Source organism: Scyliorhinus torazame, chromosome 3, assembly GCF_047496885.1.
Source record: "Scyliorhinus torazame isolate Kashiwa2021f chromosome 3, sScyTor2.1, whole genome shotgun sequence".
Lineage (NCBI taxonomy): Eukaryota > Metazoa > Chordata > Chondrichthyes > Carcharhiniformes > Scyliorhinidae > Scyliorhinus > Scyliorhinus torazame.
In genome coordinates this window covers 298,211,912-298,228,259 of record NC_092709.1, presented here as the reverse complement: position 1 = coordinate 298,228,259, position 16,348 = coordinate 298,211,912, and the positions used below count along the sequence as shown (strand labels likewise).

At 44.2% G+C, this 16,348-nt stretch overlaps 1 protein-coding gene and 1 pseudogene across 3 annotated transcripts in view; one reads left to right on the top strand and one right to left on the bottom strand.

Annotated features, from left to right (window-relative positions):
- dym (dymeclin) overlaps positions 1-16,348 on the bottom strand; it is a 782,339-nt gene that overhangs the window by 93,101 nt on the left and 672,890 nt on the right. For all 3 annotated transcript variants that reach the window (XM_072497436.1, XM_072497434.1, XM_072497435.1), the window contains one exon: positions 2,822-3,004. In XM_072497436.1, coding sequence (XP_072353537.1) covers positions 2,822-3,004 — 183 coding nt within the window. The remainder of the gene's footprint in view (positions 1-2,821; positions 3,005-16,348) is intronic.
- Positions 14,932-15,134, top strand: LOC140409693 (U2 spliceosomal RNA; annotated as a pseudogene).

Sequence of the window (16,348 nt, the reverse complement as noted above, 5' to 3'; positions counted from 1 at the left end):
ATGAAAAAGTTGTCAAGTTAATTGTTCAGAAGTAAATTTCCCGGGGTGTTTATTTCCTGTAACCTGTAAAATACATGTAAAAAAAATGGAACGACAACCAACAGTAAATGTTTTGTTTCGATTTTGCAAGTGCGGGTTGGTTGAGTATGGTCTGTGCCATGCCTATTGCAAACAACTGAAGGAACATGCTGTTTGACTCGACCAGCCAATCATTACGATATGGCCGACATACCTGACAAATTACTGGCACTTCAATGCATACACTCAATTCCTCTATCGTGTAGTGGGCAGAAAATCTTTTTGGACAGATAGTGGCAATCTGTGAGCGGAAAATATCACTCATGCAGCAAAAAAGCAGCAGTGTGAAATGGCTTGCCTAACCTATTGTTCAATCTTTGAGATACTTTGCCTTCCCAGGGTAATTATAATAATAATATTCTTTATTAGTGTCACAAGTAGGCTTACATTAACACTGCAATGAAGTTACTGTGAAAATCCCCTAATCGCCACATTCCGCGACCTGTTAAGATACACTGAGGGAGAATTCATAATGTCCAATTCATCTAACAGCACGTCTTTCGGGACTTGTGGGAGGAAACCAGAGCACCGGAGGAAACCCACGCAGACACGGGGAGAACGTGCAGGCTCCACACAGACAGTGATCCAAGCCTGGAATCAAACCCGGGTCCCTGGCGCTGTGAAGCAAAAGTGCTAACCACTGTGCTACCATGCAGCCAGGCACGTTTGAAGTGAAATGGTAGCCTTTGGCTCACCCTGCAAGCTTGGCCAGTGTTACAGCTCAAAGCTACCTACAGGACAATGGGTATTCTTATTAGATCACTGTTCACTTTGTAACATGCAAATGGCCCAATGGCACTTTCGCTCAGTTGGTCCAATAAATACATGTCTACTTCACAATTCAGCAACTTTGTGTATGAACTCCATTGTCGGTGCAATATCAGGCATGCAAGACCTTATTTTCAACGATTGGCTGATCGAATCTTACAGCATGCTCTTTTGATTGTTCATAATAGGGAGAGTACACCATACTCAACCAGCCCGCACTTGCAAAGCCCAAAACAAAATTTCTACTGGGTGATGTGATTCTGCAATTGGGCAGCACTTGCTGAACAACCCCGAGTGCGATAATAGCTATATCAGCAACCAATTCAAGATAATCAATGGAGCTTGTAACATGCCTCATTTACTCTTTCTAGAAGCAACATACATTCATTTGTAGGGACCCGCCCTCTGCAAAAAAAAGAATATGTTCAAGACTTGCACCTTTTCTGAATTACCTGGGAGCTTGGGGAGCCGATTGTACTCCATTGCGTTCTCCAATGCAAAGCTTCAGCCAGAGTCGACTTGCCAACCAAACAACACCCTTTTTTCCTGCAGCATAAATTATTGTGATTGTTTGAAATATGACACTCGTGCATTTGTCCTGATGAGTGCAAGATTAAAAGCTTCTGCAGCATGTCTTTCTTTTTTTAGCAATAATCTAGATCGCCTTTGCCTAAGAAAAATGTAAATTACATATAGGATGTCCTGTAAATAACACTTATCAAAGATGAAAAGCTAATTATCAGGGAGATTCGTCAGTAGTGTGCATTAGAGAACAAGAAAACACAGTTACAAGAAAATTCAAAGCACCTGAAATAGCTTGTCTATACTTCATATAAAACAATTAATCATTGGCAGGAAACAACAAAGATCTATTTTACTTGTATAACACGACAATAAATTACCTACCAAAATCATGTGGGAATGGTCATTGTAGGTTTAACAATAAGCATTCGTTCCCTATGGAGTTCTTGTAAAGATACAATATACTATAACTCTATTGAGAACCAAGTGAAAAGCTGCAGGAAGTTCAGTGGGTGAGATTGTATTGGTGATAGTTGGGTGCCAGGCAGTTGGAGCTGCTCCTCACGAGTCTTATTTGTTTTAGTGACAGCGAAGTGGCATCACCAAAGACTTAGGGATGTGACAAAGCAAATGTCTTCCGCCAGCTTATCAACTCATCAGAAAATGTGAAAATAAATATAACGGTGCACACTGGTTACGACTTCAGGCCTAGCCACTTCAAACTTGCTTCTCCAGAACACAATTTTGGTTTTAAGAGATTGCTATTTTTTTCAGATTCCTAATTAAAAGGGGAAATGTATTTTAGAGGATTTAGATATTTTAGATTAAACATAAAATCCTATTTATGTGCATTCGTATTACAAGTTTGTTGTTTAGTGTAAAATTTGTTTTGGTGACTTCAGACCAATGCAAAAACTGTAAATTAAGACATCAGGACCTCAACTGAATCCAGCCGAATGAGGCTACACAATCCAGAGAGTCTCATTATTCCTTGCTTCAGTTTCAGACCAGTTTTGACTCTAGATTCAGGCTGCATCTACTTTATAACTCCTTATGTAGAGGAGGGGATGAAATTCTGAATGAGCAAGTTAAAGTTGGGTATGATAGCTATGACCTCCATCATATTACTCATAATGCTGTGTGCATGTAGGATGTATTCAACGATTTCTATTCTACATACAACCCAAATTTAAAACAAAATAAAGAACATTCAGAAATACTATTTTAAACTGTTACAATAAGGTCATCCTTGAGCAATCCAATCCACTATCAGCAGTTCCGTTTCCTTTACAAGATGTGCTATTGTTGTTGTACAGTACAGTCAACAGCAGCCAATGTATCATAGTTTAAAAAAAGGAGTCAAGCATCAGATATCCGCAACCCAGCTGAAGCAATGCAGTTGAAATTGAGGCAAGTTTCAACAAACAGAACGTATGTCAATTTAATTCCTTACCATGTCAAGATTTTGCATCACGTCCTGGAAGGAAGGGTGCGTGCGGAACTGTTCAAAGAGATCTCGTTTGTAGAGGAGTGCATACACTAGGTTGGGGTTGTGGTGAAGAGATGTGGAAAGGCAGGAATTTATGATCTCCAGCATCATTCGGATCACCTCTTCAATTACATTGAGGTCCTGAGCCTGTGCAAGGGAAAGTAAAAAACAAAGTTCTGGTTCACTACTCCAAAATGCAATGACTAATGATATATAGTAGAAATCATAATAATTCATGCTGGAAAGCTGAAATTAAAAACAATGTTCCAAAAATATACGTTTGGTCAGAAAGTCTCTGAAAAAGATGACAGGCTATTATTGGTAATAACATTTCAACCATGGATAGCATCACGGTTAAGATCGACCCAGTCCTCCCACAATGCGTGCACACGCTCGTACTTTCCGCAAGGAGTCACCGGATAGTGATCTGGTATGGGAACCTCGGCTTATTTGCTTTGCAAATTTTGAGTGAGGAAAATAATAGTTCACAAAGACTATTGATTAAAGACCATAACAGAAGGCTTGAATATTATTGCATATTTCAATAAACGGGACCAGATTTAAGTGGTCTGTGATCCTTGCAATTCTGAAGCCAATGGTGCCCTTCAAAACTGACCTCAGATGGATATTATGGGCTAAGAAGAGCACCCACATAGTTCCAGGTACCACTTTGCTCACATTTGTGGTGGCCAACTGCCACATGAACCCAGAATCTTGAATGGGTGACCAATCATAAAACAATTGCCTTTATATGGTGTCTTTCATGACTATTGGATGATTCAGATTGCTTTATAACCAATGAAGTACTTTTGAAGTGCCGTCACTGTTGTAATGGAGGAAACGTGGCAGTCATTTGCATATGGCAAGCTCCCACAAACAGCAATGTGGTCATGACCAGGTAATTTGATTTTTTTTTTACATTGATTGAGGGATAAATATTGACTAGGACCCTGACACTTCCCTGCTCTTTGAAATCATAGAATTCCCAGTGCACAAGCAGGCCATTCAGCCCATCAAGTCTGCACCACTCTCTGAAAGAGCACCCCACATAGGCCTACTCCCCCAACCTATCCCCGTAATCCTACCTAACCTGCACATCTTTGGCCACTAGAGTCATAGAATTTTGCAGCACAGAAGGAGGCCATTCGCCCATCGTGACTGCACCAGCCCCAGAAAGAGCTGCCTAGCTAGTCCCATTCCCCAGCCCGATCTTCCCAGCCCTCTAAATTCATCACTTTCAAATATATATCTAGCTCCCTTTGTGTGTGTGTGTATGAAGATGAAGTAAGAACAATGTCAGGTTGTCTATTATATATGTCATGTTCAAATTGCTCTCCAACATTCACGTCTTGCTCACAGAAAAATGGCCAATGCCACGTTTTCTTGCCGTATTAGCTAATTACTTATGTTGTACAGTATCTAAATACATCAGACATTCACAGAATTTCCATTGTTAATAATACCCCCAAAGAAATCCAATGAACTTGTAAAACCTTTCCCCAATAAATCAATGCTGCCTTCCTCTTCTCTTCTTTCTTTGAGTTCTCTACCCAAAGGCAGGTCTGATCTACAGTACCACAACCTCCATCATACGTAAGGCAGCAACCAAATCTACCCTAGCTGGAATAGGGATCAAACCCCATGCTATTGGCATCAATCTGATTCATTCAAGCCATCCAGCCAAAACTGTCTCATAGGCAGGGGACATGACCAACTGTGCCTCCCTCTTACCATACAATAGGGGTGGTCTCACTGGACTAGTAATTCAGAGGCCTAGGCAATGCCCCCTGGGGAGCAAACCGACCTTCTAAAAAGAAATCTCCCACCTTCTCCAAATCCTTCTCTTTCCACTCCCTAAACCTTGCATCCAGCCTACCACGCTCGAATAACTGGTTTGCACAGATGGCAAATAGCCTTGAGGCATCCTTCAAATTGAAATGTTGACAGAGCTGTCTCAAAATTTTTAACAAGGCTACTACCACAGGGTTAGTCAATTGTTTCTTCGGCACTACCGGGAGTGGAGCAATTATGTTTCCCACTGATGCCTCCAGATCCCTAACATCTAATAGCAAATCATCGGCGTATAGCAAGACCCTATGCTCCACCCCCCGCCCCCCCTCCCTCTAACTATTGCTTCCCATGCTTTCAAAGTCCTCAGCGCCAAGGCTAGTGGCTCTATTGCCAATGCAAATAACTAAAGGGACATTGGACAACCCTGCCTAGTGCCCCAGTACAGACGAAAGAGCTCAGAAGCCGCAACCATGCTACAAAGTTCGGTCCAAACCCAAATTTCTGTAGTATCACGAACACTACCCGTTCAGATGCTTTCTCCGCATCAAGCGAAAAATGATCTTCGTAACCAGACCCTCCCCAGGGGTAAGCACCACGTTCAACAATCGTCTCACGTTTGCCGTCACCCCAGCCCCTTTATAAATCCCGTTTGATCTTTCCCCACCATCTCTGGAAGTTAAGACTCCAGTCTTAACGCTAACACCTTAGCTCGAAGCTTCGTATCCACATTTAACAGGGAGGTGGGACAATATGACCTGCAGTCTGTGGGGTCTTTGTCCTTCTTCAGGAGCAGAGAAATCGATGCCCACCCTAGTGACTGTGGCAAGACACCTCTCTCAAGGGAATCCCTGAACATCTCCAACAACAAAGGGTCCAGCTAACCTATAAATATTTTAATTAAATTTCACCAGGAACCCATCAGGCCCCGGTACTTTCTCCGACTGCATCAACTCCAGGGGCTCCTTGATCTCCTCCAACTCCAGCGGAGCGTCTACTTTCACCTGCAATTCCTCCCCCACCTTGGGAAACTCCAACTCGCCCAGAGATTCCACCATACCCCTCATCCTGAGGCGGTATAGAAACCCCATTCACCTTCTCCTGAACCAAAACTAGCCCCCCATCCCGTGCTTCAATCTGTGCAATCTCGCTCTCTGCCTCCCATTTCCTCGGTTGATGTGCAAGGAGCTGACTTGCCTTCTCCCCACATACTCGTAAATTGCCCCTTTAGATCGCCTCAACTGTCGCACCATTCCATCTGTGGAGATCAAATCGAACTGCATTTGCAGTTTTTTCCTATCCGCTAGTAATTCTGGGATTGGACTGCTCGCATATCTGCGATCCACCTCTATGATATCATCTACCAAATTTTCCCGAACCCTCCTTGCCTCCGCATCTACATGCCTTAAAAGATATAATTTCTGCCGATTACTACCTTCAGCGCCTCCTATAGAATCAAGCATGAGACCTCCCTGTTATCATTGTTCAAGATATAATCCTGGATAGCCCTTGAGATCCTTGTCATCTTTAAAATATGCCAGATAAAAGTTTGCTTTTGCACTTGCATTTGGAAATCCTGTGAACTGAGGATTGAGAGCATGTAGACAGAAAACGGGCTTTCTGATGCTTTCCCAGCTTGGCAATTGAGGGGCAAGACTCCCATCACTGCCAGCCTGTGTGCCAATGTTATACTAAACTCTGATAGTTTTGAATTCTCCAGTAGTATGCAACATTATTTGCTTGAAAAATATCGAGGTTGCTGGGTTCCCCAACTGTAACAGGACAGAAAATAGTGAATAACAAAGAACAAAGAAATGTACAGCACAGGAACAGGCCCTTCGGCCCTCCACGCCCGTGCCGACCATACTGCCCGACTAAACTACAATCTTCTACACTTCCTGGGTCCGTATCCTTCTATTCCCATCCTATTCATATATTTGTCAAGATGCCCCTTAAATGTCCCTATCGTCCCTGCTTCCACTACCTCCTCCGGTAGTGAGTTCCAGGCACCCACTACCCTCTGCGTAAAAAACTTGCCTCGTACATCTACTCTAAACCTTGCCCCTCTCACCTTAAACCTATGCCCCCTAGTAATTGACCCCTCTACCCTGGGGAAAAGCCTCTGACTATCCACTCTGTCTATGCCCCTCATAATTTTGTATACCTCTATCAGGTCGCCCCTCAACCTCCTTCGTTCCAGTGAGAACAAACCGACTTTATTCAATCGCTCCTCATAGCTTATGCCCTCCATACCAGGCAACAGTCTGGTAAATCTCTTCTGCACCCTCTCTAAAGCCTCCACATCCTTCTGGTAGTGTGGCGACCAGAATTGAACACTATACTCCAAGTGTGGCCTAACTAAGGTTCTATACAGCTGCAACATGACTTGCCAATTCTTATACTCAATGCCCCGGCCAATGAAGGCAAGCATGCCGTATGCCTTCTTGACTACCTTCTCCACCTGTGTTGCCCCTTTCAATGACCTGTGGACCTGTACTCCTAGATCTCTTTGACTTTCAATACTCTTGAGGGTTCTACCATTCACTGTATATTCCCTACCTGCATTAGCCCTTCCAAAATGCATTACCTCACATTTGTCCGGATTAAACTCCATCTGCCATCTCTCCGCCCAAGTCTCCAGACAATCTAAATCCTGCTGTATCCTCAGACAGTCCTCATCGCTATCCGCAATTCCACCAACCTTTGTGTCGTCTGCAAACTTACTAATCAGACCAGTTACATTTTCCTCCAAATCATTTATATATACTACAAAGAGCAAAGGTCCCAGCACTGATCCCTGTGGAACACCACTGGTCACAGCCCTCCAATTAGAAAAGCATCCCTCCATTGCTACCCTCTGCCTTCTATGGCCTAGCCAGTTCTGTATCCACCTTGCCAGTTCACCCCTGATCCCGTGTGACTTCACCTTTTGTACTAGTCTACCATGAGGGACCTTGTCAAAGGCCTTACTGAAGTCCATATAGACAACATCCACTGCCCTACCTGCATCAATCATCTTAGTGACCTCCTCGAAAAACTCTATCAAGTTAGTGAGACACGACCTCCCCTTCACAAAACCGTGCTGCCTCTCACTAATACGTCCATTTGCTTCCAAATGGGAGTAGATCCTGTCTCGAAGAATTCTCTCCAGTAATTTCCCCACCACTGAAGTAAGGCTCACCGGCCTGTAGTTCCCGGGATTATCCTTGCTACCCTTCTTAAACAGAGGAACAACATTGGCTATTCTCCAGTCTTCCGGGACATCACCTGAAGACAGCGAGGATCCAAAGATTTCTGTCAAGGCCTCAGCAATTTCCTCTCCAGCCGCCTTCAGTATTCTGGGGTAGATCCCATCAGGCCCTGGGGACTTATCTAACTTAATATTTTTTAAGACACCCAACACCTCGTCTTTTTGGATGACAATGTGACCCAGGCTATCTACACCCCCTTCTCCAGACTCAACATCTACCAATTCCTTCTCTTTGGTGAATACTGATGCAAAGTATTCATTTAGTACCTCGCCCATTTCCTCTGGCTCCACACATAGATTCCCTTGCCTATCCTTCAGTGGGCCAACCCTTTCCCTGGCTACCCTCTTGCTTTTTATGTACGTGTAAAAAGCCTTGGGATTTTCCTTAACCCTATTTGCCAATGACTTTTCATGACCCCTTCTAGCCCTCCTGCCTCCTTGCTTAAGTTCCTTCCTACTTTCCTTATATGCCACACAGGCTTCGTCTGTTCCCAGCCTTTTAGCCCTGACAAATGCCTCCTTTTTCTTTTTGACGAGGCCTACAATATCACTCGTCATCCAAGGTTCCCGAAAATTGCCGTATTTATCTTTCTTCCTCACAGGAACATGCCTGTCCTGTATTCCTTTCAACTGACACTTGAAAGCCTCCCACATGTCAGATGTTGATTTGCCCTCAAACATCCGCCCCCAATCTATGTTCTTCAGTTCCCGCCTAATATTGTCATAATTAGCCTTCCCCCAATTTAGCACATTCATCCTCGGACCACTCTTATCCTTGTCCACCAGTACTTTAAAACTTACTGAATTGTGGTCACTGTTACCGAAATGCTCCCCTACTGAAACATCTACCACCTGGCCGGGCTCATTCCCCAATACCAGGTCCAGTACTGCCCCTTCCCTAGTTGGACTGTTTACATATTGTTTTAAGAAGCCCTCCTGGATGCTCCTTACAAACTCCGCCCCGTCTAAGCCCCTGGCACTAAGTGAGTCCCAGTCAATATTGGGGAAGTTGAAGTCTCCCATCACCACAACCCTGTTGTTTTTACTCTTTTCCAAAATCTGTCTACCTATCTGCTCCTCTATCTCCCGCTGGCTGTTGGGAGGCCTGTAGTATACCCCCAACATTGTGACTGCACCCTTCTTATTCCTGATCTCTACCCATATAGCCTCACTGCCCTCTGAGGTGTCCTCTCGCAGTATAGCTGTGATATTCTCCCGAACAAGTAGCGCAACTCCGCCTCCCCTTTTACATCCCCCTCTATCCCGCCTGAAACATCTAAATCCTGGAACGTTTAGCTGCCAATCCTGCCCTTCCCTCAACCAGGTCTCTGTAATGGCAATAACATCATAGTTCCAAGTAGTAATCCAAGCTCTAAGTTCATCTGCCTTACCCGTAATGCTCCTTGCATTAAAACATATGCACTTCAGGCCACCAGGCCCGCTGTGTTCAGCAACTTTTCCCCGTCTGCTCTGCCTCAGAGCCACACTGTCCCTATTCCCTAGTTCTCCCTCAATGCTCTCACCTTCTGACCTATTGCTCCCGTACCCACCCCCCTGCCATACTAGTTTAAACCCTCCCGTGTGACACTAGCAAACCTCGCGGCCAGGATATTTATGCCTCTCCGGTTTAGATGCAACCCGTCCATCTTATACAGGTCACACCTGCCCCGGAAGAGCTCCCAGTGGTCCAGAAAACGGAAACCCTACCTCCTACACCAGCTGTTTAGCCACGTGTTTGTCTGCTCTATCTTCCTATTTCTAGCCTCACTGGCACGTGGCACAGGGAGTAATCCCGAGATTACAACCCTCGAGGTCCTGTCTTTTAACTTTCTGCCTAGCTCCCTGAACTCCTGCTGCAGGACCTCATGCCCCTTCCTGCCTATGTCGTTAGTACCAATATGTACAACGACCTCTGCCTGTTTGCCCTCCCCCTTCAGGATTCCCTCTACCCGTTCGGAGACATCCTGGACCCTGGCACCAGGGAGGCAACATACCATCCTGGAGTCTCTTTCACGTCCACAGAAGCGCCTATCTGTGCCCCTGACTATAGAGTCCCCTATTACTATTACTCTTCTGCGCTTTGACCCTCCCTTCTGAACATCAGAGCCAGCCGTGGTGCCACTGCTCTGGCTGCTGCTGTTTTCCCCTGATAGGCTATCCCCCCCGACAGTATCCAAAGGGGTATATCTGTTCGAGAGGGGGACAACCACAGGGGATTCCTGCACTGACTGCCTGCCCTTTCTGGTGGTCACCCATTTCTCTGCCTGCACCTTGGGTGTGACCACATTTACATAACTGCGATCTATGACGCTTTCCGCCACCTGCGTGCTCCTAAGTGCATCCAATTGCTGCTCCAACCGAACCATGCGGTCTGTGAGGAGCTGCAGTTGGGTGCACTTTCTGCAGATGAAGCCATCCGGGACGCTGGAAGCCTCCCGGACCTGCCACATCTCACAGTCAGAGCACAGCACCCCTCTAACTGACATTGCGTCAATTAATTAAAATTAAAATTTGTCTTTTTTTTTTTAAATACTTTTTTTTTTAAATTGCAAAGTTACTGTCAACTATCTGTTTCCTAGCACTAGATTTCTAATAGAAATGCGATAGCTAACTATAATACTATAATAATATTGAAGGAGAGAACATGAAACACAAAACATAATTTTACTGCCAATTAATGATTGTTAATATTGGTTCTATCTTCAAGCTATGCGTGCACATATCACATTTTCAGTGCTTGCTTTGGATTGGATTGGATTCAATTGGTTTATTGTCACGTGTACCGAGGTACAGTTGTCATGTAAGAGTACCTTTAAGAAATGGGTGTTTATCAGTGATATCAGAGTGTGGATGGAGCTGGGCTGTCTGTCAGCTTTTTACTTTCATTTTAGGCTGTTTGCTGCAGAGTGTGCTTTAGTTTTGTTTTCAGAGCTGGATAGCTGCAGTCACAGCCAGAAGGAGTATTAGAGCGTCTCTCTGTAATCTAAAGACTGTAAATCGATCCTGGTGATTTAAAACTATTAACAGAAAAGACTTTAACCTGATGTGCTTCTGGCAAAAGGTGTTTTAGGTCTTATGGATGTTAAAAGGAAAGCTGAAAGGATTACTTAGTGTTGTATTCTTTGGGGGTTGTATTTGAATTAATGGTTGCTAAGATGTTCACTGTATGTTTTAAAACGGTTAACTTGAGTTCATAGAATAAACATTGTTTTGCATTAAAAAATACTTTTCCATTTCTGCTATACCACACGTGTAGAGTGGGCCGAGTGCCCCCCATACCACAATCTAGTAAACGTTGTGGGTCAGGTGAACTCCATGATATACTTTGGGGTTCTCTAAACCCTGGCCCATAACAAATTGGGGGCTCGTCTGGGATAAAAGTCTATCTATTGGATTGGTTTTCTGAACTTAAAGACAGTGAGGGGCGAGCATATTGTGGTTGCTTTTCAGGTGTGGTATTTCAGTTTAAGTAGGGAGTGTGTTGTGGACAATGGCTCTTTCAGAGGCTCTGAGGTTTTTGGGGGTGGAGACGGTCACACGCAGTACCTTATGGACAGAGACTAAAAGCAGACCGTTAGATTTGGCGAAAACATTGCAGTTACCATTACCTGACAAAATGCAAAAAGATGAGGTCATTATGGCGGTGGCTAAGCATTTAAAGTTGCCTGAGATACAGTTTGACACATGAAATGGCAAAAATTCAGTTAGAAATTAAACAAATGGAACACGAGAAAGAATTAAAGCAGCTTGAATACGAACGAGAGAGAGGAAAAGGAGAGAGACAAAAGGAAAACAGAAAGACTAGCCCTAGCAGAACAAAAAGAAAGAGAAAGGGAGATACAGATCAGGGAAAAAGATAAAGAGAGAGAGTTTGAACTTCAGAAAATGGCCATGAAACATGACAGTCAGTTAAAATTGGCAGACATAAAGGGAAACATACAGTTGGTGGATAGTGATGAGGATAGTGAGAAAGAGCATCATAGTCGAAGGCTTGGTAGGAATCTATTTAAATATATCCAAGTATTGCCAAGGTTTGATGAGAAGGAGGTGGAAGCTTTTTTCGTTTCATAAGAACATAAGAACTAGGAGCAGGAGTAGGCCATCTGGCCCCTCGAGCCTGCTCCACCATTCAATTAGATCATGGCTGATCTTTTGTGGACTCAGCTCCACTTTCCGGCCTGAACACCATAACCCTTAATCCCTTTATTCTTCAAAAAACTATCTATCTTTGTCTTAAAAACATTTAATGAAGGAGCCTCTACTGCTTCACTGGGTAAGGAATTCCATAGATTCACAACCCTTTGGGTGAAGAATTTCCTCCTAAACTCAGTCCTAAATCTACTTCCCCTTATTTTGAGGCTATGCCCCCTAGTTCTGCTTTCACCCGCCAGTGGAAACAACCTGCCCGCATCTATCCTATCTATTCCCTTCATAATCTTATATGTTTCTATAAGATCCCCCCCTCATCCTTCTAAATTCCAACGAGTACAATCCCAGTCTACTCAACCTCTCCTCGTAATCCAACCCCTTCAGCTCTGGGATTAACCTAGTGAATCTCCTCTGCACACCCTCCAGTGCCAGTACGTCCTTTCTCAAGTAAGGAGACCAAAACTGAACACAATACTCCAGGTGTGGCCTCACTAACACCTTATACAAGGTGTTAGTTGGAGAAGGTAGTTAAACAAATGAAATGACCACCCAGGCCACAGGACATGTGGGTATTACTGATTCAAACAAAGCTGATAGGTAGGGCTAGTGAAGTGTTTGCATCACTACTGGAGCAGGTATTTGGGACGTACAAGGAGGTGAGAAAATCCATCTTAGGTGCATATGAACTAGTGCCTGAAGCCTACAGACAAAGGTTTAGAAATTTAAGGAAAGAATTTGGTCAAACATACATGGAGTTTGAAAGGATCAAACAGATAGGTGGATAAGGGCTTTGAAAGGTTTGATAGGTGGGATAAGGGCTTTGAAAACAGACCAAACGTATGAAGAGATGATATCACAGCTATGATTAAGGAGGGCACGATGGAGGATTCGAGCACTGAGGCAACATGGGTAGAGCTAAGAAATAGGAAGGGTGCAGCAACATTGTTGGGACTTTACTACAGGCCTCCCAAAAGCGAGCGTGAAGTAGAGGTACAAATATGTAGACAGATTATAGAAAAATGTAGGAGCAATAGGGTGGTCGCGATGGGAGATTTTAACTTCCCCAACATTGAATGGGACTCATGTAGTGTTGGAGGCGTAGATGGAGCAGAATTTGTAAGGAGCATCCAGGAGAGTTTTTTTAGAGCAGTATGTAAATAGTCCAACTCGGGAAGGGGCCATACTGGACCTGGTATTGGGGAATGATCCCGGCCAGGTGGTTGAAGTTTCAGTCGGTGATTACTTTGGGAATAGCGATCTAAATTCCGTTAGTTTTAGAATACTCATGGACAAAGGCGAGAGTGGTCCTAAAGGAAGAGTGCTAAATTGGGGAAAGGCGAAGTATAACAAAATTTGGCAGGAGCTAGGGAATGTGGATTGGGAGCAGCTGTTTAAGGGTAAATCCACATTTGAAATGTGGGAGTCTTCTAAGGAAAGGTTGATTGGAGTGCAGGACAGACATGTCCCTGTGAAAATGAGGGATATAAATGGCAAGATTAGGGAGCCATGGATGACGGGTGGAATTGTGAGACGAGCTAAGATGAAAAAGGAAGCATACATAAGATCTAGGCTTCTTAAAACTGATGAAGCTTTGGAGGAATATCGGGAAAGTAGGACAAATGTCAAACGCGCAATAAAGAGGGCTAAAAGGGGTCATGAAATATCTTTGGCTAACAGGGTTAAGGAAAATCCCAAAGCCTTTTATTCATATATAAGGAACAAGAGGGTAACTAGAGAAAGGATTGGCCCACTCAAAGACAAAAGAGGGAATTTATGCGTGGAGTCAGAGGAAATGGGTGAGATTCTTAATGAGTACTTTGCATCGGTATTCACCAAGGAGAGGGACGTGACGGATTTGGAGGCTAGGGATGGATGTTTAAATACTCTAGGTCAAATTGGCATAAGGAAGGGGGAAGTTCTGGGTATTCTAAAAGGCATTAAGGTGGACAAGACCCCAGCTCCGGATGGGATCTACCTCAGGTTACTGAGGGAAGCGAGGGACGAAATAGCTGGGGCATTAACAGATATCTTTGCAGCATCCTTGAGCACGGGTGAGGTCCCAGAGGACTGGAGAATTGCTAAAGTTGTCCATTTGTTTAAGAAGGGTAACAGGGATAATCCAGGGAATTATAGACCTGTGAGCTTGACGTCAGTGGTAGGCAAACTGTTGGAGAAGATACTGAGGGATAGGATCTATTCACATTTGGAAGAAAATAGACTTATCAGTGATAGGCAACATGGTTTTGTGCAGGGAAGGTCATGTCTTACAAACCTAATAGAATTCTTTGAGGAAGTGACAACGTTAATTGATGAGGGAAGGGCTGTAGATGTCATATACTTGGACTTCAGTAAGGCGTTTGATAAAGTTTCCCACGGCAGGTTGATGGAAAAAGTGAAGTCGTATGGCGCTCAGGGTGTACTAGCTAGATGGATAAAGAACTGGCTGGGCAACAGGAGACAGAGAGTAGTGGTGGAAGGGAGTGTCTCAAAATGGAGAAAGGTGACTAGTGGTGTTCCACAGGGATCCGTGCTCGGACCACTGCTGTTTGTGATATACATAAATGATCTGGACGAAGGTATAGGTGGTCTGATTAGCAAGTTTGCAGATGATACTAAGATTGGTGGAGTTGTAGATAGCGAGGAGGACTGTCAGAGAATACAGCAAAATATAGATAGATTGGAGAGTTGGGCAGAGAAATGGCAGATGGAGTTCAATCCAGCCAAATGCGAGGTGATGCAGTTTGGAAGATCTAATTCAAGAGCGGACTATACGGTCAATGGAAGAGTCCTGGGGAAAATTGATGTACAGAAAGATCTGGGAGTTCAGGTCCATTGTACCCTGAAGGTGGCAACGCAGGTCGATAGAGTGGTCAAGAAGGCATACAGCATCGCTTCTCGGCCTCTTGGCTAAGATCAAGTGTATGTAGATTGAGCCTTTGGTTCAGATCTGGTGTGTCTCTCTTGTGGGGACCATGATTTGGATTCAATTTGAATTGGTTTTTTGGAGCGGGCGAGGAGCTGGATTAGGGGTTCGCCCCTGACCCACACTCTGAACCCTGCCTTTGTAACTCAGAAAAGGTTTAAAAAAAAAAAAGAAGGCATACAGCATGCTTGCCTTCATCGGACGGGGTATTGAGTACAAGAGTAGGCAGGTCATGTTACAGTTGTATAGGACTTGGTTAGAACACATTTGGAATACTGCGTGCAGTTCTGGTCGCCACATTACCAGAAGGATGTGGATGCTTTAGAGAGGGTGCAGAGGAGGTTCACCAGGATGTTGCCTGGTATGGAGGGTGCTAGATATGAAGAAAGGTTGAGTAGATTAGGATTGCTTTCGTTGGAAAGACGGAGGTTGAGGGGGGACCTGATTGAGGTCTACAAAATTATGAGAGGTATAATCAGGGTGGATAGCAACAAGCTTTTTCCAAGAGTGGGGGTGTCAATTACAAGGGGTCACGATTTCAAGGTGAGAGGGGGAAAGTTTAAGGGAGATGTGCGTGGAAAGTTTTTTACGCAGAGGGTGGTGGGTGTCTGGAACGCTTTGCCAGCGGAGGTGGTAGAGGCGGGCACGAAAGCGTCATTTAAGATGCATCTAGACAGATATATGAACGTGCGGGGAACAGAGGGAAGTAGATCCTTGGAAAATAGAAGACAGGTTTAGATAAAGGATCTGGATCGGCGCAGGGTGGGAGAGCCGAAGGGCCTGTTCCTGTGCTGTAATTTTCTTTGTTCTCTCAGAGAAATTATACTTTTGGACGAGTTTACAAATTCAATTCCAGATGTAGTGAGAATTCATGTGGAAGAGCAGAGGTTTAAAACTGCGAGATTAGCAGCAGAAATGGCAGATGATTATGAATTAGTTCATAAATCAAAACCTGGTTTCCGACATCAGTTTCAGCCTGTGAGGGATAGAAAGTGGGGACATGAGAAATACTCGCGTGGTAACGGTAAAGGTGATCTGATGGGAGACAATAAAGAGAGTGTACCTCAGATTAAAAAAGAAATCCAGGAGGGTGGAAGAGACATGAAAAGTTTCAAATGTTTTCACTGTAATAAACTAGGCCATGTCAAGTAACAGTGTTGGTGGGTGAAGAAAAGCACTATGAAGGCTGATGTGGTAAAACAGGATAAGACAGTGGGGCTCGTTAAAGAGGTAAAAGTGCCCAAGTGAAGCGAAGGAGGTGCAAAAGAATGTACAGCCAGATCAAGGGTTGATTGATAAGGTGCCAGATCTCTTTAAAGAATTTACTTGTGTGAGTAAAGTTTACTCATGTGTATCAGGAGGAGTAGGTAAAGAAGTCACA